The following is a 25401-nucleotide window of genomic DNA, read 5'->3' as shown; positions in this document are numbered from 1 at the left end:
TTCAAGCAGCTAGCTATTTTCCAGAAAAATTAGTACTTTCTCACATTCATTAGAAAAAAGGAAAATAAAGATATTTTTCTTATACTGGAATTCTAGTACTTTTCTAGTACTAGAGCGGTTCATCTTGAGGGTGCTCACAAGGCATGAGCGGGACAAACAGGGGATCAGGCCCAGCCAGCACAGGTTCATGAAAGGCAGGTCCTGCTTGACCAACCTGATCTCCTTCTATGACCAGGTGACCCGCCTAGTGGATGAGGGAAAGGCTGTGGATGTGGTCTACCTGGACTTCAGCAGGGCCTTTGACACCGTCTCCCACAGCATTCTCCTAGAGAAGCTGGCGGCTCACGGCTTAGACAGGTGGACTCTGCGCTGGGTAAAAAACTGGCTGGACGGCCGGGCCCAGAGAGTTGTGGTGAATGGAGTTACATCCAATTGGCAGCTGGTCACGAGCGGTGTTCCCCAGGGCTCAGTACTGGGGCCGGTCTTGTTCAATATCTTTATCGATGATCTGCATGAGGGGATCGAGTGCACCCTCAGTAAGTTTGCAGACAACACCAAGTTGGGCGGGAGTGTTGATCTGCTCAAGGGTAGGAAGGCTCTGCAGAGGGACCTGGACAGGCTGGATCGATGGGCCCAGGCCAACTGTATGAGGTTCAACAAGGACAAGTGCCGGGTCCTGCACTTCGGCCACAACAACCCCATGCAGCGCTACAGGCTTGGGGAAGAGTGGCTGGAAAGCTGCCCAGTGGAAAAGGACCTGGGGGTGCTGGTTGACAGCCGGCTGAACATGAGCCAGCAGTGTGCCCAGGCGGCCAAGAAGGCCAATGGCATCCTGGCTTGTATCAGAAATAGTGTGGCCATCAGGAGTAGGGAAGTGATTGTCCCCCTGTACTCGGCCCTGGTGAGGCCGCACCTCAAACACTGTGTTCAGTTTTGGGCCCCTCACTACAAGAAGGACGTCGAGGTGCTGGAGCGTGTCCAGAGAAGGGCAACGAGGCTGGTGAGGGGTCTGGAGAACAAGTCTTGTGAGGAGCGGCTGAGGGAACTGGGGTTGTTTAGCCTGCAGAAAAGGAGGCTGAGGGGAGACCTCATCGCTCTCTACAACTGCCTGAAAGGAGGCTGTAGTGAGGTGGGTGTCGGTCTCTTCTCCCAAGTAACAAGCGATAGGACAAGAGGAAATGGCCTCAAGTTGCGCCAGGGGAGGTTTAGATTGGACATGAGGAAAAATTTCTTTATGGAAAGAGTGGTGAAACATTGGAACAGGCTGCCCAGGGAAGTGGTGGAGTCACCATCCCTGGAGGTATTTAAAAGACGTGTAGATGCGGCGCTTAGGGACATGGTTTAGTGGACATGGTGGTGTTGGGTTGACGGTTGGACTCAATGATCTTAGAAGTCTTTTCCAACCTTAATGATTCTGATTCTGTACTTCACTACTAGTGGATGCAAACTCTCCCTGTCTCCCTATTTCAGCAGATGTAAAGGCACCATGACAAGTCAGAAAGACTTGAGAAGTCACATAAGAAAACACATGAGAAGTCAGAAAGAAAAAAGGCTAATTTGTTAAATTAAAACATACTGAGAACAAAGAATTTCAATTTCATGTTAATTTCATTTTGATAACTTACCTAAGGGGTCCAAATAACTTCACTAATGAATCACGAGTATCTACTGCAGCTACATTTGAGAGCGCAAAGTCATATAACTCCGGGAAATGTGCAAATGCTGCTCTCTACAAAAAGACCCACACCCAAAAACTGAATTAAGCATATTAATGAAACAATTTAGTAACAATCTAAATATTTATACAAAAGATAGCTGCTTCTGATTCATAACACGTAGCACCCTGTGGACACTACCAGGACAGAAATAAAAACCAGGTGAAATCTCCATTTTTCTTAGTTAGCACCACCTATTTGTTACTCCTGTGCTTGCAACACAGTACCTTTTTTATACACCCTCCTATCAGCATTTGTTCTGTCATTAAAATAAAATATGAAGGGGCAGACATATAGCCTTGGAGACAACTGAGAAAAACAAGGAACAAGTTTAATTTAACCATGCTTCCTTGAATTTTTTTGTTAAAACTGATGGGAAAAATTCTGAAAAGTGTAACTATCTTTATATGACTACAAGTAATGTGAATTTTTATTTTGTCTCTTATGTACAAGGGACCACTATTGCTACCATACGTGTATTGATCTTGAAGAAATGGTGCCACCTACTGCATAATCATAAGTTAAGTTCCTATGGCACTTAATTTTCCCTTCTGAATAGATTTAATGGGAGCAGTTCATCTCGACAATATCAAATCAAAAGTGGTGTTTTGCTAGAGCTTATTGTTTAGTCATAGCCAGATACATAACAGTGCAGCATTAGTGTCTTCGATATAGTATAGGAAGTCAAGTTAAAACTATTCCTGTAACTCAATAGGAAAAATAAGGGGTTTGCTTTGGGAAATGACTGAATGCCTGTTCCAGATGCAAATTAGACTAAAACAACAAAACCAAATCCATTCCCTCACATAAGCACTTTGCCACCTGCCCACCTGTAAAGAAGTAATTCTGTCGTAGTGAATTGTTGTCATCTCATTCTCTGTCAAAGCATTTCCAGTCTGATCGTTGATTTCAAAGCCAGTGTAGAATTTAAGCATATCTAAAAGCTGAGACATCATCCATATAAATTAGTGGATTAACAATAAGAGAAACCCTACCACAAGCAAAAACACAACTTAAGAGGACAAATCTGGGCACCATGCACAAACGAGCTCCTCAAAGTTCCTGAAGAAACGGACTAAGGAGTGGTATCTAAATTTTATACTTGGCTGATGCACAAAATAATTTTGTTTAGGTATCTCATCTACAAGCCATAGAAATTACAGCACAGCCCACAACCAATGCGGTTTCTTTTACATACTAGGACTTGAAACTAACTAACTGCACTAAGATGACCTAGCCAGAGGTTCACTGAGATATTGAACCCAACTTATGGCTTGCTGCTACCAAAAGGCAGAGGTCTTGCTCCCTCCTGCCCTCTCTGATGCCACCTCTGGAATTCATCCTACCTTTCAATGAGCTTATTTAACTCGGAAGAAGAAAATTATTCAGATGTGCTGCTGGCTTTGTGTTCCATCAATACTGACCCTCAGAGAAACTGAACAAATGCCAGAGATGGGGGACAAGCAGCAGGAAAAGCAGCTGAGATGCAGGAAAGGGGAGAGATCTTCAGATCCTGCCATAAAAAACAATATACTGTCTATGACTGAGTAAACTGAAGGACAGTAGTGAAAAACAGCTGCACTGTAGAACAGTCTGAGGTCAAAATGAAGCACAGAAGAATGCATCGGTGACAACTTCTGCTATACATGGGGTAAAGCATGCCAGAAGCTGCACTGTCTTCTAGGTTGTACTTTCAAGAACTGTTCAAAAACAGAGCCAGAAATGTAAGAGCAGTCACACACATAGGTACAGGTAAGAAAGAACTACTGTCTGAAGGATTTAAACAAACATGTAGTTTGCATCCATCAGAAAAACCTGTCTTAACAAACAAATATAAAACAAAACAATTGCAGTATTCAGAGCCGCATCAGAATGAAGAAGTTATTTTCAACAACTTTGTATCTCACCTGGCAGAAGAGATGACCCTCCTTCTCTCTTTTAGCAAGACTGGACAGGTAACAGTGAACAACAAGATGGGAGTCATCCAACACTGTATTAAACCAGCGCCGCGTGGGAAGCAAAGCCTGTGGTAAACAACCTCATGTTAGTACAAGCAATTCTTCAAAAGGTAAGAAATCCTGGTTTCTCATAATTTTCCATTTCAAGAAGGCATATCATGATAGATTGCTGCACAGTTATTTACATATCTAATACCTTAACAGAGGTTCTCATATTAAAACAGCATTTATGTATGCCAAGACACTGGTTTTATGCAGGTAGGCTGCTATGAACACAGCCTTTTATAGGACTGGGAGCACAACACAAACTTGCCATTAGTGAGATTGCATCCTGCCAGCAATAAGTTAATTAAATAAAGCAATTGTTCTACTAGTAAGTGTCTACATAATGACTGTGTGCTACAAAAGATATGTCAAACTGCGGCAACATTGTTTTAAATGTTTGTTTTCTATACTCATTTTATTAATTTTAAGCTTGTCTTTCTCAAGACTGCAAACTGTGTTTCTTCTAAATAAGGTATCTTCTATTCTTTGTAAAATACTCAAATTAGATCTAAGAATTTTTCAAATCCTAATTAAAAATCTATAAAAGCTTTTTGTAAACAAAACAAGAGATCATTTCATCTCAATGTAAATAGCTTAAGCTGCTATACGTAGCAACTGTTCAACAGCTTACAGAAGTACACCTTAACAATTCAAGAGAAAAATGAGTTGTTCTCGGTGGAATCTACAGACTGAATTTAGAATGCCAAAAAGCATCAACGTGGTGTTTAGAACTAAGATGAAAAAAATAGAAGAATCTGTAGTAGAAAATGTTAATGGCCCTGCACAATAATTACAACAAACTAACTCAGAAAACCAGAAGAACATTCTATGGAGTCATTCCTTTCAAATTATCAAATCACCAAGTTTTGATGGCAGTCTATATACTGTAATACGAAACAAATATTCTGAAAAAGGCCTCGACATAGGTAAAAAGAGCCCATTAACACAGTACATGCTACCGAGGCAAAAAGGCTTGGATTTACAGCTAATTCCTCATTTGCTTGTTCCAGTCATTTAAACAAGCTTCATAAACTGTCTGAATTCTAACCTTCCTGTAATACCTAGCGAGAAACAACATTAAACGTACTGCCTCTAAACATTTCGGCTAACACACAGACTTAAGTTTAACTTCAAATACATATTTTCTCTTATGAGAGTATATTATATCCGTAAGACAACAAGCTCCAATTTAAAGAATTCATTCTATTGCAACTACAAGCACAGGCTACTTAAATGATTTAGCAGAGGACAGTTAGCCTGTATGAGTTCAGGATCAAACCATTTTAAAGTTCCCAATGCTTACTATTTCAGAAAGCTCTTATTTCAGAATGTCTTCTAAATCAGAAGTTATTTTAAATAAATTGCTACTCTGTGAGAGATTGTAAATGAATGTCTTTTATTTTTAATTCTGGTACTGCGAAGCTTAAAATTGTCCCACTTTCTCAGCATCTGCTGAAAAATTTCACAAAATCTTGTTTGGCCTCCTATTACTCTGTAACAAACCTAGATCACCAGAACTGTTACTTCTAAATAATGAATTCTAGTCAAATAGAAATAGTGTCCATTTCAGAACTACTGACGCTTTCTGGGATTATACCCTACAACACAAAAGATACTTTAAATGACCTATTATGCATTGGGAAGAATACTTCTGGGTTATTCCTAGCAGATGAAGTGTCACACATTTTCATCAATTGCCAGAATTATTACCACTACTCCAATTAACAGTCTTCACTGAGCAATTTAAGATGCTAGCTTTCTCTAACAGTTCATCTGGTTTGTAAACATTACCAGGCAGTTCCCAATGCAGATGCACTGCTACAACCTCCTATTTACAGATTGTTGCAGTTTAACCCAGCAGGCAGCTACACACCACACAGCCATTCACTTGCTGCCCCCCAGTAGGATGAGGGAGAGCACTGGGCGGGGGGAGGGGGGGCAAGGTAAAACTCGTGGGTTGAGATAAAGACAATTTAATAGGACAGAAAGGGAAAATAATAATAATGATAAAAGAATATACAAAACAAGTGATGCACAATGCAATTGCCCACCACCCGCTGACTGATGTCCAACCAGTTCCCAAGCAGCGGACCCCCAGCCAGCTTCTCCCCTAGTTTATATGCTAGACATGACGTCATATTGTATGGAATATCCCTTTGGTCAGTTGGGGTCAGCTGTCCCAGCCGCGTCCCCTCCCAACTTCTTGTGCACCCCCAGCCTACTCGCTGGTGGGGTGGGGTGAGAGGCAGACAAGGCCTTGACTCTGTGTCAGCACTGCTCAGCAGTAACGAAAACATCCCTGTGTTATCAACACTGTTCCCAGCACAAATCCAAAACATAGACCCATACTAGCTACTATGAAGAAAATTAACTATCCCAGCTGAAACCAGGACACAGATGGAAAACCACTATTAAGCAACTAAGTGCACAACTGTGACATAACCACCTGCTAACTGGAATAAGGCTGTAATAATGACTTTATGCATTTAAAACCTAGAAAAGTACACCTGGAAACAGGTTGAAACAATTTAATAACTTACCTCAAGATCTAGCATGAGTTCAATGAATCTCTCACAATAATGAACTTTGTCCATAGAGATAGGACCTAGATAGAAAAAAAATAGGGGTTTTTTGCAATTGATCCACACCACAATATATTTGTACTTGAACTATTCTTTAAAAATGTAATAAATGCTACTAATATACTAGTATTAGCTTTTAACAAGATTTAAGGGTTAACTAGCACATTCTTCTCTTTTTCTGAAACAATCCTTTCTTTCATTGCAAACCAGAAATTTTTTGGATATAAGAAAGTAATGGAACCAGAGTTTCAGGAGTGATTTTATGCACTCTGAAAAAAAAAACAGCCAATGTGTCATACAAAAACACACACTTCCACAAGATACCAATGGCCTGCTAAGCTTCTTAAGGACTTTTAACTCCAGGTACTCAAAAATACCTCTTTAAAAGCTGCAATCAAGGTGTGTGCAAAAGGCCTTGACAATATTCAAAGCTACTCAGTGGTGACTACTAAGAAGCCTTTAGAATCATGTCAAAACACAACACTAGGTCTGCTTTAATGAGTATCTACTTCCTAAAGCCTCCAAAGAACTGTTAATGTAAATCTTCCTAAAACAGGTCTTGCATAATGGGGAAAACAGAGGGGATAGGTATCCTTTCTGAGGAAGCCACAATACACAGAATTTCCCCTTACAGCTCAGTTAAGAGCTGAAGTTTGCTAAGAGTTTAAGAGCAAAAGCAGGACTCTGGGAAGTGATTTCACCCACATTGTGCTGTACTTAGAGCATAATAAGCCTTTTTTGTCAAAAGGCTAACACCTTCCTGTACAAACACTTTTCCTTTCTAAATCAGGTAAGCATATAATTTTGCTTGTCACAATGACTTATAAATCAAGAGCAGTCAGATCTTACAGAATTTCACTTCACTTAGGCTTTTGTTCTTACTGTAAATCAACAGTACTGACAGAATAGAGCCTTATCATATGCATTTATACCACCTGTTTAACAAGGCATCTAAGTATGTATGAAATGCTTTAATGCTGTAAGGCGGCTGTAGCACACAATAAAGAATATCAGTACCCAGAAATATTTTTTTTAAGTCTATACTGAACAGAAAAAGAGGTTTAAAGTAGCTTTCTGCTATTTCACTTTTAAAGCATATACAGATTTGAATACTAATTTTGACATGAAGTCCATGCAGACAGGCATGGATTTCACTAAAAACTCATCCAGATACGGTCTCCAACCTCAGGTTGGTATCCTAAGGAGCAGTTGTTTCAGCAACAGAAAAGAATTTAAGACAGATTACCAGATAACAAAGTAACATAAGAACCACAGTTACCTGAGACAGGTATTGATTTTAGCACAGAAATGAATTTCTGAATGAGCTGTGAAAGAAATCTTCTCTCCCGATACGCTCTAAAATCAGACATATGACAAAAGTATTAATATTACTTAAATGCAGACTAGAAGTACCTCATATCTTTCACTAATACAAAGTTAGCTGCTTTAAATTTATATAATGGTAGCAGGTTGCTTTGAAACACACTTAAACTGCTTAGATGATAACTCTTCTCTCTGCACTCAGGCAGACAAATTAGCAGAGTCTACATTTTTAGGCACAGAACTGATTAACAACCCATGCTTCTACTGAGTCAAGGAAGAGAAGTATGTCGCCACCTGCACCTTACCACATTGCAACACAAAAGTATTGGAACATTTAACTTTGGTGAGATACACACAAATTTATTCAAATACTTGCAGAAGCTATTTGCTTAAGAGCGAAACATTTGCTAAAGGTCATGAAAAAATACAAGTAACTACATGAATATTCTCTTATGGCTTTCATCCTATAGCTCTAAGATTTGGTATCACAAATTCACCAATCAAATAAAATATTAGAGTTCTATAACAGTATTTTGCACAAGGAATACTGGAAAGCAAAATAGTTTCCAGGAGACCACATATGATCAATCCTTATTTGCCATCTTCAGAGTTTTTTTTAACACACACATTTTTTTATTGAAACAATTTATTTTAGCTGAAACACAATGAATGCATTAAGGGCTTTGGATTTAACAGGAAAAAAGGTTTCTGTAACATACTGCTTTCTTGTCTCCTCATCCGTTTTCTCATCATTTTTCTTAATTAGATTCCAGAATTTTCTTAGTTTTGGTGTCTTTTTCAGCTCTTGTTCCAGCCTTTTCTGAAATGTTAAGTTGTTATTCAGTCACCAAGAATCCTTGTATTCACGAGAGATAAAAATACAATCCAGCCTTCTTATTAAAAAAGAAAAAAATATATAACAAACTGAAATAGCTGTCTCAGACTAATCTCAGCAAGTATCACTGTAAAACAATAATGTAATACTGCTACAGAGAGTCTAGCCATGGCTAGATGTCAGCTCTGTTCCCCAGTCCCTGTGATCTCATGGCCTTGTCTACAAATTATAGCTTGAAGAAGCTGTCAGCGACAAAGCTTAGTTTTATGAAAAAATTCATAATTAATTAATAATTACAATCACATGCAAATTTGCAACAAACAATAAAGATAATTTTACCAAGCACACAAAATTTTATAATTCCATAGCAATGCAGGCAGCCTTAAATATTAGACTTCCATAACAGTATTCCATAAAAGTTCACTTTACGGGACTTGGATAATGCCTAGAACATTGCTTTGCCAGTTTACAGTGTTATGCTTACCGGTTGTAGAGCCATCCACATTGGTAAGGAAATGAGCTGCTGCACTTGACCTCTGATCAAATCCACTTCCTGTTAGAAAGTTACAGACAGAAAATGTTTTTTCCAAAATTCTTATTTTTTCTGATGTGCCTGTCTTACAAAATACATCAATGTACGTTACCATTTGACAAAAATGTCTATGTTGTTGTATTAGATTTCCCAATTTCCTAACAGGAAACTGCACAATAGCCCTACCCAGTGACACTTAAAACTGTTGATGACTTTCGCATTTTAGGTTCTTTTCATGGATTCTGTCAGATCTTAGTACTTCAGCAGGGGCCCCATTCATGTAAGTATTTTTAGCACAGAAGCTGATGAGAACTGATGTTCCTTCTTCAGTCATTTCTCATTCTTGAACTGAATTGTCTTACTGTGCTTTCTCTATTTGTTTTTACTCTATTCTTTCTTTCCTGAAGCCCTTATCAAGTTTTTCCTACTTCATCTACACTCTTCCCATTATCTGAAATAACTAATTTTCTCTATAATTCATGTAACTTCAACTGTTGTTTCAAGCGTTCTCTCTCTAACTCTGCCTGTGATCTGGATCCACAAAGTTTTCTTTCTTTCCTAAACTACTGAAAAACTTCTAATAATATCTTAAATATGTCTTCATGGACAAATACTCCATTCTCAGAATTCTGAAACTTCACACTTCAGTGCTCCTTACTTAAAACACTACTGTGACTATCCTGTTCTGCATTTCACAAAGAAGCGCAGCTTCTAATAGCAGTACGCTTTTACAAGCACTTTTTTACTGGCTTCCATATCATGTTATAAGAGAAACACGCTCTGCAAGCAGGATTCCATACAGTCACTATTAAACCCTCCTTTAAAATGAAGATCCGTTGTACCATGACCACTACAGAAAAACACTACCTCAATAAACTATACACATAAGGTTCAGGATGATTACTGGCTCCCACAATCATTCCTAATTCCAAAACCAAATCATACACTTTCTAAACTGTTTTGTCTGCGAGAGATGATTTTGTTCTTTACTTGTGCAGACCCTAATTTTGACTGATACATCCTGTGTGCAATGTAAGTAAAGAAAAAGGTAAAAGCAAGAGAGGTAACAGGGTACTGTTTTACATAACAGGTAATTGTAAATTATTCTCCACACTTGCTAATTAGGATCTATAACTGTGTTTTTACTATAGATTGAGAATACAACTTAGTCCAACGCTTTCTTAAAACTAGCTCAAGAGAAGTGCAGATAGAAATATCATCTAAACGTGGTTTCAAAAGTGAAAGAATTACTGTCTTTCTCAATAGGTAATGGAAATAATTTTGTGCAATTTCCCAGCCAAACTAAAAAGAGCACAGTAATAAGTAATCTGCAGTATGTAAGTGTAAAGCACCTTTTCAAATATAAATACATATTTTTTTAAGCACCATTTTAAATATAAGTCTGGATATATGCCTTTAAATTGCAGTAAGTGCCAACCCTCCAATTTCAAGTCTCTTTTATGACCCTGTGTCAGAGAAAAGCAAACGCAATGAGAGAGATAAAGCAAGAGTCAAAAAGAGGGGTAAAAGCCCTCCGTTACCATCTTCTTCCTTAAATGGGAATTTTGCTTCATCTGTCTCATAAGAAGAAATTGCTCAAACTAAACTCCTATTAACACAGAACAGCATAAGCACACTGGAAGTATTACAGTTACTTTTAACATACCAAACTATTGAAGCAGTGATCAAGGAAAAGTAGCAGGACTGTCTGTTCATGCAGAGAGTATTCACTGTCATTTTCAACCAGCGATGCTTCCAATATGCATTTGAAAAAGAAGGGAAAGTGTTCTGGCTTTCTTTTGAATGTCTAGGAATAGAAGAGGAAGTTGATTTTCAGTCAGGTTGATACAAATCATTTCAATCTTCATTCACATAACATAGCTTAAGTTCTCTAAATCCATTTAAATCTATAAAAGGAAGGATTAGTTTTTCTCTTTTTCATTTATTCTGACCAGGCAGCACAAACAAAACAGACCAGTGATATCCTCCTGACCAGGGATCCTCACACTACAGGAGTGCTCTTAGTGGGACTACCACCTTCTGCGAGGTCTTACACAGGTGATGCACAGGACAAACTGAACAAGAAGCACAAGTGGAGTGGATTGTGCTGTGGGAATGCTCAACTGGTGATTGCACAGAATTACTGTAAAATGACACAGGTTGGAAGAGAATTGGTAGATTTTGGCGAAAGCTATGGCAGCTGTTTAGTGATCTGCAAAAAGCGAGCAGGTAAAAGCCACCAGAGATTAATTACAGTTGTGGAACTCCCATTCAGCTATCTCAGCCAGAAAAAGATAAACCGAATAATCTTGGAGATGAAACGGTTTCTTTACAAGGGCAGCCACATACCAAATAACAGATTTAACTAAGCTGCTTGCAAAGTAACACGCACCTGTCATTTATGCTTCTAGTAGCTATGCCAGAACCAAAAAAAAGGCACAGACACGTGCAAGTTATTAATCCTCTGTGCTTTGCCACCACTGAAGTAATGGCACTATTATTGGAGTAAGTGTGCTTCTGAAATAATGCTTGCATATAATTTCTAACTAGGCTCATGTTGTTGAGAAGGCCTGTGAGAACTGGACTGTTTGTAGAAACACTAAATTAGTTCTGAACTGATTACTATAAAAAACAGTACACACAGAAGCAGAATAAGAGATTATCTTAGTATAAAATCTCATGCAAGAAAGCTACAAAACCATATTCACAGGATTTAAGCAAGACACTATTGGATAAAATGTTAGACTCCCAGTGGTGCCTCCTTATGTCCACAGATATAAAAATCCTTTTTTCTTTCAGTATCAGAGCAAGAACTTCTCTGCAAATGCCAGACTTTTGTCAAGTGCCAAAAAAGCAAATGCTGCTGATGATGTAAAGGCATCAGAGAGCGAAACAAAGGACTCGTGCACTGGAAGGAATCAGGGGATTTTTCATCCATCTATTGCTTTCTCTGAAAAGAACACACACTTGAAAACACCATATGAGACATTCCAGCTGAGGTACCATTTACTTTTAACACGACAAGCTTTGCTACCTTCTGTCAGTATAAGTGAGCATACCGCAAAAGCTGCGACTTATAGATCAAAGTCAATTCTAGCTGTAATTGAAATTGGTTACCTCCCACGCAGGGACATTCTCTCTGAACTTCTCATTCACCATACAGCAGATTGACATTAAGTATGCCTTACTGGACACCTTTGGAGAATAATTCATCCATAGATAATTTTCAAGGTACTGGCTGTGAAAAGACAAAGAATATTTCATTAGTTGCTGCCACCCACATAATCTGTCACTCATTTGAAAGAGCAGTTATCCACGGGAGTTCTCTTCCTCCTTCTTAAAGCCATCTTTATAGTTTTGAGTAGTTCCTGAAGTTACCTCTCCATCTAGGTCACTGCAGCAAAACTTGTTAGACTCGGTAACTGCTACAAGAGACAGATGAGTTTCTTATCAGGAAGACACATTCACCAGAGGGTTTTCAAATGTAACAAGTAGCCACAGCTCAGTACAAAGTCAGAATATGAATTCATGTTGATTTTCCAAAAAGAGAAAAAAAAGAAAAAACTTCACTTGTACAATGAATGTCACATGCAGCATTTCCTAGCATAAGATGCAAAGGACAACTACTGTATAACAGTATTTGTATTATTAAATACCCTTTTTTATTAAAAAAATCAGAAATCATCTAGAGACATTTTATGCTTGCAATCATATAAAGGCAATAAAAAAATTACATTACAGTGAGACTAAAACAAAGCACTGAATATTAGGGGAGTGATTAAGTGTTTTCAAGAAGGTGAAAAAAAATTACTGGACACTGGAAAATAGCAGATTCCCAGCAATGAGCATTTCTTCTTCATTAATATGGCACATTTCTCATAGAAGAAACTCTTAAAATTACATCTTAGAGATGAGAGGCTATTTGGACAAACAACTGTCTCCCTCTTTTAAATTCCTCTTGGAACTATGCAGGATAGTTACTCCTGAGGAGGCAATCCCTAAATCCATCACATTCAACAGTACATTTGCACCTTGTGCTACTTTAACAACTGCCACCAGGAAGTGGAAAGTCTTGTTTCTTCCTAAACAAGCTGCTCATTCATTCCTTTCTCTTAATGTCAGCTCTAACGTTTGTTTGGCCCCTCATGGGCCAACTCAGTTTCACCTATTTACTTTTTTCCACAGCTTACTTTTCTGATGTCTTACAGTAAGCTACTTCAATAATTTCACGTAAGCTGAGTATCAGAGACAGAGGGAAAAAAGACAGTGAGAAGTTGTATGTAACCAGGAGCAAAAGGCTCAGTAATGGTTAGACAGGGATTTCTGCTTCCCGGGAGCTCAGCCAGAATGCGTAGCTGCAGATGGAGCTGAGATTAACTTCATAGGCATATACAAAATGAAATACATGCTGCTTCCCAAGAGCTTGGATCTGCCAACAGGAGGGGGAAAAACCCCACAAAATCCACAGAACTCCATACTTCATTTCACCCAGGAATTCCAATAAACTTCAATACGTTTTAGTAAAAATACTGTTATGCCCCCAAGTGAGGATAAACGTATGTAAGCAAGAATGAAAGACAGGAAAATCTCACGTGTGTGAAGACAGGAGAGTTTGACAGACAGATGGGGAGGTGGGGGGAAGGAAAGAAAGAAAATGACTTACAGGACAAATGGCAGTAGATGGGGCTATGGTACTAAAGTTCCATTACCGGCTGGTAACATTAAGAAAGTTCACAGAAAGGCTAAAAACCTCTAACTCCATGGTACTGCTGGCATACAAATTCCAGAAGTCATGCTACCAGAATGCCATTTGTTAGTGTCAACCCCCAAACCATAGCTTACATTTTCTCTTCTGCCTTTTCTAATAAAGACAGAGGGAAGTTTGTCCTACTTTTCTAGTTAGTGGTACTACCGATACCTTTGCAGCCTTTTCAAACAAAGAATCTATCTCAAAACCGTCTCATTCTATCTGCTCGTAAGATTTGAGAGATAAAACAGAGCCAAACAGAACACTAAATATTGTGTTTCTAAATATGTAAATACTGCAAATATTTATTTTACATCATTTTAGACATGCTTTATAAGTTCTTCCAGGAAAGTCTGAAATAGCTGTAAGAATCTTCTAAACAGATTTCCATTTCTTTTCAAGTGAAGAAAATGTTAGTGATGCTGCTGCAGCACAATTCGTTTTTACCCTCACAGTAAGAGACTTAATCCAAAAACTTCCTCTGACTTCAGTGAGTTCTGATTTAAGGCTTAATGACACATTCCAAATAACAGACCCAAGTTTTTCACCTCTTTCATTCACACTCTATTCTTCGGTGCTTCGCTTACATTAGAAATTCAGAATCATAAAACAAGATACTCTGATATGTTACTTATGCTAATGAAATTATTTCCTCCTCAAATTAAGCTCTCCTTACTTAATTTTCCTAGGTACACAATTCAAGGCTTTAGTAAGTAGGAAGAAATTAGTATACTACGTTCAAACTGACTTACTGCCCAGCATTTGCTTCTCATCTTCATGGGTTCCTACAAAAAAATAACTTAAAATTTCACTCCAATTAGCTTACCTGAATTCAAGAAGCATTATCTTTCTAATAGCAAACCTAAAAGGGAAAAAGTAATCAATTAAGACAGGAAAGAAAGCCTCCCATAAACATCTTAGCTGCATGGAAAATGGCTATATTTTCCCTTATTTTGTTATATAAATGAAACCTGTAGAAACATCTAGGAATTATTTCTGCCCCCGCCATTTCCATGCAAGAGCAACCACTTGAATGCAGAAACAACTGCTGTAACACTGTGGAAGCTGAAGTTCATGCAGGTTCATTAAGCAATCAAATTCACATTTAAAAAAAAAAAAAAAAATCCATCTAGATCATTTAAATACGAAGACATCGCTTCCAACAGCCTCGAAGACATAAACTGCTAGAAGCTGAAAGTGTCTTCTGGAAAACTATGACTATATATTTAATCAGTTCTTAATGGTCTCTCAGTGACTGGAAATGGAAGCTTGCTCTGATCCTGTATGGCAATTCTTAGATTTTCAAAAAGGAATCAAACAGAATTCTCTCCAGAGCTCAAACTCCCCTGAAGAGCTCCAAACAGCTATGGTTACAACTCTTTTCTGTACACACAGTTGCAGAATGCAGTTTATGTTGAATTCTTTGTCTCCCCCATCTAACATTACAATTCATTGAAATAAGACTTGCCCTTTATAAACCTGGTAACAATAATTAGGGAAAGAGCAAAAAGCTAGAGGCAGCACACTCTCAACTGATTTTATTTCTTTACATGCCTTAGTGACAAAAGAAGGGACCAGCCTTCTAGAACAATTACAACAAAACCAACACAAAACACAACAGACTACCAGATGAAGGAACCAAACAGTATTATGTCCAATCACATTTAAGGATTATGAGCTCATGAACTTTCTTTTTGCCATATTCAGACTTTGAAATACCATAATGAGTAAATGACTCAAATGCACTCGAGTCATTTTCATCTGCTTTCAACATGTTAATGCATTTTAAAATATTCTATGAAGCATTAGATACCGCTTCAATACAGATAATGTTGGAATGCTTGTCTATAAGTGAAAGTGACTAGGGTACTTACTTTGACCTGACAATTTCTTTTGTATATACATCTTCAATAACCTATGGGAAAGCATATTTCAAAAAAAGGGTTAAGAATTTTATATACTTCATAAAGTGATTAAAAATGCATTAAGATATCTTATGCACTCAAAGTTACTCTGAATTAGTTACTCTCTGCTTACTGCTGTTTGATCAAAAATGTCTCAGCTCTGCAGAGTCCAAGAGCTTCATAGACATACATCCTCACAGAGACAGTGAATCAACTTAGGAGAAGGCACGCAATGATAGAGAATTGATAGGACCTTCATTCAAGTTATTCTGAAGGAATAACCTACGTCTCACCGAGATTTTATATAAAAAGTCACACAGATACGCAAACCTTTTTATTGTTAATCTTTGGCTTACTGTTAAAATTTAAAGAACAGTCTTCAAGAGACAAGTCTGCACCAACTCAGTCATCTGTTGTCACTGTTTCTTTTAACTGACATTTAACCAAATCCAGACACTTTTACCTAGTTTTTCCAACAGGAATGAAAGAATCTGCACTATCTGTTGCAGTAGGCACACTTTGACATCACATGACACAGAGATGCAACTCATCTGCTTATGTACATACTACAGAGAAAGTGAGTAAACTGAGGCTGGAAAGGGAGATTTAGCCAGATACCCACAAGGGAAAGAAACCTAACACTTAAGAACCCCGCACTACAGAAAACCAGCACAAAACCAAACACATCAGGCCAAATTTTAAACATTCAAAACACACATATTCACCAGAACAGCACTAAAGTTGTCTGATCAAAACTCTCTGAAGAAGCTTTTAGAAAGAAGTATACAGTTCAGTAATACCTGCATCTTTTCTCCTTCTTTGATTTCTAACAGTAGCCTCTCCTCAAACACCTTTTAACCTCAAAGGAGACGCTCAAAAATCTTTCACTCTCAAAAGTTCTTGGCCAAAATAAGCTGAACAAGTAGCATACAAAAGAACTGCACTGCTATAGCACACCTTCATAACACTGCCTACATTTAAAAACTACAAATAGACAACAAACAGTTTATAATTACAGTGTGTTAAAGAACTGTTGACCTTCCAAGCAGTCTCCTATACTCTTATATAAAATAAGCACCACTGGAGGCTGGCATGTCAGAAAAGGGTTGATCCTCATTCTTTTACATCCTAACACAATTCCAGTAGAAGTATTTACCTTTGAATCAAAAGACAACTTTTTCTTCACATGTGGAGCCCAGTATTTATTGGCTAACTGTATGGGAGAAAAATAAAAAAAAGCTTAAACATACACATTTTCAGTTGTAGTGATACAATAACTCTGCAACACATCCCATCCCCAAACTTTATTTCACTAATATCTTACTAAATTTCAGCTTACGGTAACTACAGGTAACAAAATGATGTTTGCCAACAACAATGCTTTTCAATCATTTATGGTCTTATGCCTAAACCTTTTCCAACAGAGGTGCAATTCTCTGTAAAAATTTCAGATGTGTAGACTGCTACATAATAAACAATTTTTTTTTCTTAAGTTACTTCTAGCAAAAAAATATACCATGATCTTTCCAGGACCGCGAACCCCAGACTGCAAATGATTACGCTCCCATTGAGGAATTTCACAAATAACTAGAGGCTACATATGAAGGTCTAGTATTTTAAGGCTATTCGCCGCAACCATCACCGCACCAAAACTTGTGAGCTATGGCGGCAAGAACTTCCTAACCAACTTCATTCAATCTTCTTTATGCTGTAGAGGAAGGAAAGCAGCATTTCCAGCACAAAAAATGAACACTTGCACAAAACCACTTAAAACGCTCAGCTACAAGAAACTGTCAGCAACTTTTCAGGTATTGTAACAGGCCCGATTTATTTTGCAGCGCTGCTCTGGTAAACCTCTCTAGTCTGAAAACGCTGGGGGCACATACCCTTTCACACGTAGCACAGGCATTAAATCTCTCCTCACTCAGGACAAAACGAGACCCTTCCCCTAACGCCCACGGACCGCAAAGGCTATTTAAACAGCGAGGCGTCGCCGCTGCCGGAACGACCTTTCCAGCACCTGGCTCCGGCCGCGGGAGAGGCGGCCCGGAGACCCCCCCACGGGCCGCTCCCCCGCCGGCCCTACCTGGGTCACGTACTCCGCGTTGATCTGCGACACGGTGGGCGCCACGATCTTCTTCGGCGGGGCCGAGGACGCCGGCGCCGCCATGCTGACGCCGGCCCAAGCCGCCTAGGCACGCGCCGGGCAGCGCCCCTGTCGCCCCCGCCGCTCTCAGCCCGGGCCAGGCCCAGCGCGCCGCGCCGCGCCGCGCAGCAGAGGCCGAGCGGAAGTAACCTCCGGGGACGGAGCAGCGGAGAGGGAGGCGCTTCCGGGGCGAGGAGCGCTAGAGCGGCCGCGGGGAGGGGAGGCGCGGGGCGCCGCGGCGGCTGCGCCACCTGCCGCGCCCTCCCTGACACTGCCGGCGGCGAGCGCGGAGCGGCGGTGGCGGCGCTCCCCCTCCCTGTCCCCCGGGCGGGGAGCGTTGTCCGGGCCGCGTTCCGGCGGCCGCTGTCGGGGCCTGTCCCGGGGCCAGCCTCGGTGGCGGACCGCCCGCTAGGCCCGGCCGTCCCCAGCAGCGCACCCGGCCTTTGCAAGGAACACCTCAGCGAGCTGCTGGGGAGGCTGTAAAAGCCGAAGGGCTGTGATAAAAGACGAGGGAGGCAGTTAAGGCGCCAGGTTGCTTCTGCACTCGCCCTTCGAGTGCTCTGTAAATACACTTAGGGTGACTCCTTCTACTTTATTATTTATTTATCACTTAGAGCAAAGGTTTCTGTCCATCCAACGTGGAAAAGACCCACTCGTACTGACATCAAAGAAACGCCCCTGAGACCTGAGCATAGCTCCGTGCTCTGTCTGATGATACACGTCCCTGTTGTACGGGAAATCTGTGGATACACGTCCCTGTTGTACGGGAAATGTGTGGAGGAGAGGAGAGACAAAGGTAAGAGGGAAAAATTACACGCTCACAGAAGTCAGCAGCTTGGTAATGAGTTAGAATGGTTCGCAATTAACTTATTCTATTTGGTAAACAGATTAATTAAGGAGGAAATTAAGAAAGTCCCTAGAGAAGTTACAGTGCTTCCTTTCTGTGCTCATTATCCAGCACCTGCCACTTGGGTACTTTAAACTTCCAGGCAGTTACCATTGAAGTCTGTTTGAATATGACCTCCTTTGTTTTGATATCAAGGTGATCTCCATTTCATTTCTTCAAGCAGAGGTTAAACTAAATATTCTTTTTGAAGTTGAATTAGAATGTACAATGGGAATGGAAAATTAATGACAGTACCTTGAATAGGATCAGACAATGGCTACGTTCAAACAAATATGCCTACTGCGTGCCTTTGCTTTAAAAGACCCAGAAAATCTGAGTTTTCTGAATAGAGGCTAGTAAAATCAAAAAGTTACAAAAGTACTGATAACAAATTCTGTAAAAAAACCAAGGGTTGAGCACTGTCTTGTCTAGGGATTGGAGCCTTTAGAGAGATCTGTATTTGATGAAAATATGCAAATGCAAAGCGATTAAAATACACTTAAACCAATGTACCCTGTTTGACATTTAAATTGTGATAAAAATCAGCAAATTAAGATGCTTCAATTTAATTGACCTAGAGGTTGCAGCTTCGTGATTGACTCAGGCTTATCGAAATCTATGCAAATATAACTACCCCTTTTGGTGTCTGCCCTTTCTCCATCACTCGGTACAACTGCTAGCACTTGCATCCATGGACAGGTGTAGAAAATCCGAGTAAAATTTAGCTGAGCTCTGAGCTGGCTGGCTGAGCCATGTTAGCATGTTGCTGCACCTTAGCTGGTAAGTTTGGGAGGGCACTGTAGGCAGTGTTATCTTCCACAGTTAGCTTGTCCTGTAATTGACTACCTCAGAAACCGACATAGCTAGCTTATAATTGCATGTATCAGAACCAGTAGAAATGTAACAGCTTGTCAGTTTGGCAAAAAAGGAAAAGAGTACTTTTACTATCCATAAGTAGACTAGATGGGTAAATGGCAGGAAGGGAAGGAACTATTGAAGCTACAAATCAGTGATGAAAAAGGACAAAGGAATGTAACTTCATTACCTATACATATAGGCTGAAAATAGGAAAGCTTCTAAAATTGGCTTTCAGATGGGAGCCAAAAGTTTTACTTGTGTTTAAGACAGTGTGGGACACCTAGGAGAGGCTATGATGATTTCTTGGGATCAGAGGTGACAGTAATTGATGACCTTGGATTTCTAATCACATGCTCAAGTATCGCCCACAAGGTGACATTTTTTCAGAACTATTACCATGCCAAAATGTAGATAGGCAAATAGATTTTGGACTTGGGTTGGTAAATTTTCTAGAACAAATTTGCAAGGCTAACTTAAACCTTCTGACCTCTGTTTTATGATAGATCATCAGTCATGTGTCAATACCCACAAATTTCCGTATGGCATCACAACTATGAAAGCTCAAGGAGGAATCCATGCTTACTTAACTTTTGGCATTTGGGTGTCCCAGTGAGGAGGTTAGTTGTCCTAAACCTCCCTACAGTCAATGTGGCGACAGAGGTCCTACCAGAGGGCAAATCAGAACTGATTTGAGTGCTCTGACTCATTTTCTGAAGGAGCTTCTGATACTGGAAACTAATATTAGATGCCTAATGTTGGGCATTATGATTACATCCCTCAGTGGCAATGTCAAATAAAGTGATAAAGATCTCCCTATAAATAATGCATTAAATATCTCTCTATAAGGGCTATTGTTTAGTTATAGTGTGCTGTGACAGTAGGACTACAAATGAATAGCAAAAGCATAAATTAGTGCATTGGCAAAATACATCACTTTCAAGCCTCAAGAGCAGCTGAACCTTTAAAGAGGAGTTGTGGTGAGACCAGGCATAATGACACCCAGTGTTGTACCTATGTCCCCATCTGCGACTCTCACCCCAGCTCACAACTGTCTATTAAGACTGGTCTCTTGAACGCTACACTCAGTTTCCCCCAGAGTGGAGGCACATCTGTCACTTTCCACCCCAAACTGCTTTGTAGTCAGGGGAAAAATAAAACCCTGCACCCCGTCGTCCCCACAGCCTTCTGTGAAGTTCTCCATCTTTCTGTCCTCATTGACTTAACACGTCAAGAAAATCAAATATTCTTTCTCTTCAAAAATCTGTTAATTCATTCATGAAGACATGTATTATTTAAAAAGTCACATATTTGAGTAGATGCAGTTTTCAAGACTATTGTTCATTTCTAGGCTGCATACAGTCCTGGTCAATTTATATTCAATGCTGCTTTCTTGCTTAATTAGCTCTTCTTGTTTTGGATGCTTGCCCTTCTATATTATATTGTAGCCAGGAAAAATACGCTTTTCTACTCTTCCTTGTAAACTATACAAGCCAAGGCCATCAATAAGCTGGCCATTGCTTTTATCTCAATGATACTCTCCCGAATACAGTATCAGTGGGTCAGGAAGTATCTAGTGATAATCAGAAAGAGCTGATTCTATGTTCTGTCCTGTCTACCTTTTAGGTTCTACCTAGTCACAGAAATGATTAATTTCTAGCAGCGAAAACTCCAAACAATTCATCTATAAGGATTTCTAATATTAATTGATTTTAAGGTTTGTTATTGTTTTAGGGTCTTCAGTGAGACATGACCACTGAAACTAGATTCAGCAGCTACATACTTCTAATACAAAAGTTGTTTCACTTTTTACTGTTTCTCTTTCACACAAATAAAGAGATTTACCCTTTGAATCTTTTATCTTTCAGTTTCTTAGACATAAACAAACACTGCACTGAGAGATGCAGACTCAGTGTGGATACCATGTTGCACCTATGTAAGCTCTGGTGGGAAAGCTTTGTTCCAAGCAGGTAACAAATACCAGCACTGCCCTCAGGTTGCAAAATGGCATTACCTTACCCATTCGAGTCATCAGGTTCCTTCAAAATTATGAACAGGCATCAGCAGACTCGTCCTCCTCCAGGCAAGCATTGTGTTAGGGACAGATGATTCCCCATGTGCTGCAGCCCGGTCATTGCAGTAGAACAGCAGCAATTTCTCCTGGTGCTTTGATCTGGAACGACGCAGTGGCTACTATCGCAACTCTACAATCACCTGAACTCCTGGTCGCCAGGGGGCACAGGCGGCAGAGATTCCCCTAACATAAGACACAATTGAAGATGTTGAAACCTTCTTGCCTGGATGGGGACTCTCTTCCCTCATAGCTGAGGGCATGCTGGCAGCTAAAACTGCTCTGATGAAACAGAAAAGCAGCTCACTGGCAGCGTTGTCATACTGCTCCACACTTTCCCACCCAGGGGTTGTTTTCCTGCTGGTCCACCAGTACAAGTTCAAGCTAGGCCTAAAGCTCCAGGGCATGCAAGGCTGTTGAGACTGCATTACTTCTTGATGGAGATGCAGGGGCCTCTTCTTCCTTCCAAAATCATTGAATGTGGCTGTACTTCTGCTTACGACGGTAGTTTTTACTCTTTTCTATGTATGCTGAATACCTTTACTGTTTCTTGGACCTTGTGGTAGATAACTCAGAGGCGAAGGGAAGTCTACATTACTTTTTTTCCAGAAGTGAGCTGTGGTTGTTCTGACAGCAAGTTCATCTGTATGCAGAAAGTCAAAGACACCTAAGTCCTAGAGGGAGATGGCTGAATTGTGCTTTCCCTGTGCACAACTTCAAGACTTAAAAATATCAAGGTGGTCCAGATGATTTTTAAGAGAACTGTGCTTCCCAGGATGGAGGACTAGATATCTGAGGTGCATCTCACTGGTGTATGGGAATTTGTTCTCTGGTCTAATATAATTGTATTATACTAAATGCATAAGCTTAGCTTTGGGGAAGTACCTAACTGCACACTGGATACCTTAACTTAGGGCAGATGAATCCCAGCTCCAGCGACATTAAGCCATATGTTGGGTAGGCTTTCTGTGAAGCAAGGCTGTAAAGCTTAGGAGGCTGCATCTCTTTAAAATCAGCTTTTATCTCTAACTTGTTGACTTTTACACAGGAACAAAAGTTTTTTTGAGAGGCATCCCTCTGAAAAGCTCTGAAACAAAGCTCCAAACATGAGAATTTCAAGTCTCATCGTGTGTATGTACAAACTTGCACATACAGCTTTTCTTCTAACCAAAGGAAAGTGACTATGAATATGCAGCATTTTGAAATATTACTTGCAAAGTTATATGAAATAAGTTTTTGAAAGGGATGGGGGATGAATGGTATGGAAATGGAATAATACGTACATTATTCAAAGACAACCAGAAACCTCCTGTGTCTCTTACCTGTTGAAATGATAGAAGCAGCATTGATTTAACCTGCTTTCAGGTAAATAAAATTTGGAAAAACTTCTCAAAAAAGATCAGAGGAATCTTTCAACATGTAAAAAGTTTAGGCACAATGATAGGGGTTATTCCTTTGGTTATAGTTTATCCTTCATAGTAGTTAATATTCACATAAACTAAACATTCAGTCTGTTCATTATAATTTTAATTCAATCATGTCACATTGCTTTTACTATTCTATTTACGTGCATTCTTCTAGTCCAAGAGTTTGTCACTGTGTTCATCTCATGAAATATGGGTACTCACTCAGTAAATATGTGTACTTCCACTCAGTAAATATGGGTACTTTCAAAAATGATGCCTCAGTTTAGTAACAGATGCTTCTTAAAATATTTAGAATTTTAAAGTGTAAAGAAGCCGTCAGTAGCATTCTGATTTGTGTATAAATATTTATTTAGCACACGTTCTGGCCAATGTACTGCCCTTGATTTTTGTGCAAAACTTACAGTAACTTCCATGGAAATTCTGAGCTCATGACTAGAGAAAAATATGGTTAATTCAGCAACCCAGCTGCTTTTATATCCCAGAATAGCAAGCAGTGCCTCTAGTGAAGGAGGTGAGGAAATACGGGAGTTTATGTCATTCTTAGCTTTCTGTTGCTGGGCACACATTTGGGTAACAGCTCCAGTTAGAGCAGACTCTGGGCTATTCTAATTCTCATCAGAGACTTTTAGCTAGGTTTCTACCAACTGGAGCAGAACAGTGGTATGAACGTAAGAGACCAATGGCCAGTAAAGCTCTAGAAACATTTGCTAGAAATCCTGTGAGAGGCTGTTATGTGATAAAATTTCTATGGGGCAAAAAAATTAATGTGAGATAAATCTGTTTGATGGAGGAACATGAGGCCTTCGTCACTGAAAGGAGATTCTAAGGCAAATAATTTCCTTTCTGCTAGTGCTAGCATGAGAAATGTTACAGAAAGTTGGGTCTATTTGTAGAATCATTGCGAAAGTAGATTCTCAATCATATATCCTGTCTCACAATATAGAAAAAAATACAGATTGCAGGCAAAAGGGAAGCATATCTAACATGCAGCATAAAACTTGAGAGAACAATGCTGAGAGCTAGCTCCGGTCTCCTAAAGCTTTCATCCTCGCCTTTCTCCGTATGTTCTAGACTTTTGGTAGACATTTCCATTAGCATGCAAGGATTTTAAGAGATGATAAAATGGCAGTAAAACAGAATACCTACTGAAAACAGCAATTCACACTGGTGTAATACTGAAAAATAATTTATTAATTTTTAATAATTTCTTTTACTGAAAAAAGCCTTCTACTGTGATAGAAACTAAAATATTACACAACAGATCATTTTAGCTTATTAGCAAATGGACATTTTTCCTCTGCTAATTGCACTAGCATCAGACATGCTATTTGATGCCTGAGGGAATTCTTATGAAGCTATTCTCACTACCCAAGTACCTGCTATTATTAAGACCCAGAGTATAAAATACAAGATAAAGTGCACTACGGCAAACAAGGTTGCCAAGATACTAATCCAAGGTGGCTCTCAACGTCATGAAAAAATCATAATATGTTTCGATCTTAAAAATTATCCTCAAATTGACTGAGACACTTGAGGTGTCTAGATGGCTTAGCAGATTTCTACTCAGTTTAGTAGGACTGCATTGTCACTAACAGGAATCTCTCTGCTCAGCTGTATTTTCAGGATCCTCTTAGAATCAGAATAAAGTAGAAATTGAGGAAATCATCTGAGTTTCTGTAGCTCAGCAGGCTACTTTTGTGAACACATACTAAGCATTAAAACTTATACTCTTTAAAAAAATGCACAAATAAAATAATGCAAATTTGCATACCAGCAAGATAGCGTTTTCCTTGATGTCGACAGAAATTGAGTGCAGTGGATTAGCAGTACAAATGGGAGACAAGCACGTGTAGTTGGTTTCTTTAGCTTAGGAATATAATTTTACTTTTTTCTATAGCAGTGGCCACAAAATTCTCTGTATTCCCCTCCTTCACGATGTCAGCAAGGCACGTTCCAGTGCCACATCTGGTGAGGCAGCCATAGGCAATTTTGCATGCCATGGCAGCACACGTGCAACAACCAGCTCCACAACTCTCTGTAAGTCACCGATGCGGTTTCACAGATCCACACAGATTGGGACCAGGGACACTGGAGGGATTCCAGTGAAGAGGAAAAATTTCAGCCGCATATCCAAACTGTGTCAGGTGTATAGCAGAATCAAGTCACACATTAGCGTATCCAGGAAGCAGACAGGAACTGGAATGGCAGAGTACACAAGTAAAACGGCATTCAAAGACTTGCAATAACTTGGGGCAGACATAATGACACTTTCATGTTAGAATGGCAGTTTCTGAACACAGAAATGATCCATTCTACTTGTGAGTGATTTTGTTGGCATAAGGCCGATGTCTCCTTCACTTGCATGGACTTTGACG

The 25401-nt window shown here is 39.6% G+C and overlaps 1 protein-coding gene across 1 annotated transcript in view; it reads right to left on the bottom strand.

The window, feature by feature from the left end:
* Nucleotides 1–17866, bottom strand: part of AQR (aquarius intron-binding spliceosomal factor) — a 61862-nt gene extending 43996 nt beyond the window's left edge. The window contains exons 1-13 of the mRNA XM_076344938.1: nucleotides 17728–17866; nucleotides 16798–16854; nucleotides 15612–15652; nucleotides 14564–14599; nucleotides 12108–12228; nucleotides 10657–10797; nucleotides 8943–9011; nucleotides 8343–8443; nucleotides 7580–7656; nucleotides 6259–6323; nucleotides 3623–3739; nucleotides 2546–2659; nucleotides 1626–1729 (exon numbers count right to left, since the gene is read on the bottom strand). Of these exons, the coding sequence (XP_076201053.1) occupies nucleotides 1626–1729; nucleotides 2546–2659; nucleotides 3623–3739; nucleotides 6259–6323; nucleotides 7580–7656; nucleotides 8343–8443; nucleotides 8943–9011; nucleotides 10657–10797; nucleotides 12108–12228; nucleotides 14564–14599; nucleotides 15612–15652; nucleotides 16798–16854; nucleotides 17728–17811 (1127 nt within the window). The 5' untranslated portion in view covers nucleotides 17812–17866. The remainder of the gene's footprint in view (nucleotides 1–1625; nucleotides 1730–2545; nucleotides 2660–3622; nucleotides 3740–6258; nucleotides 6324–7579; nucleotides 7657–8342; nucleotides 8444–8942; nucleotides 9012–10656; nucleotides 10798–12107; nucleotides 12229–14563; nucleotides 14600–15611; nucleotides 15653–16797; nucleotides 16855–17727) is intronic.
* Nucleotides 17867–25401: the final 7535 nt, after the last annotated feature.

The sequence above is a fragment of the Aptenodytes patagonicus genome, chromosome 7, assembly GCF_965638725.1.
Source record: "Aptenodytes patagonicus chromosome 7, bAptPat1.pri.cur, whole genome shotgun sequence".
Lineage (NCBI taxonomy): Eukaryota > Metazoa > Chordata > Aves > Sphenisciformes > Spheniscidae > Aptenodytes > Aptenodytes patagonicus.
The sequence above is the reverse complement of the archived record's forward strand: the minus strand, read 5'-3'. Positions and strand labels throughout refer to the sequence as shown.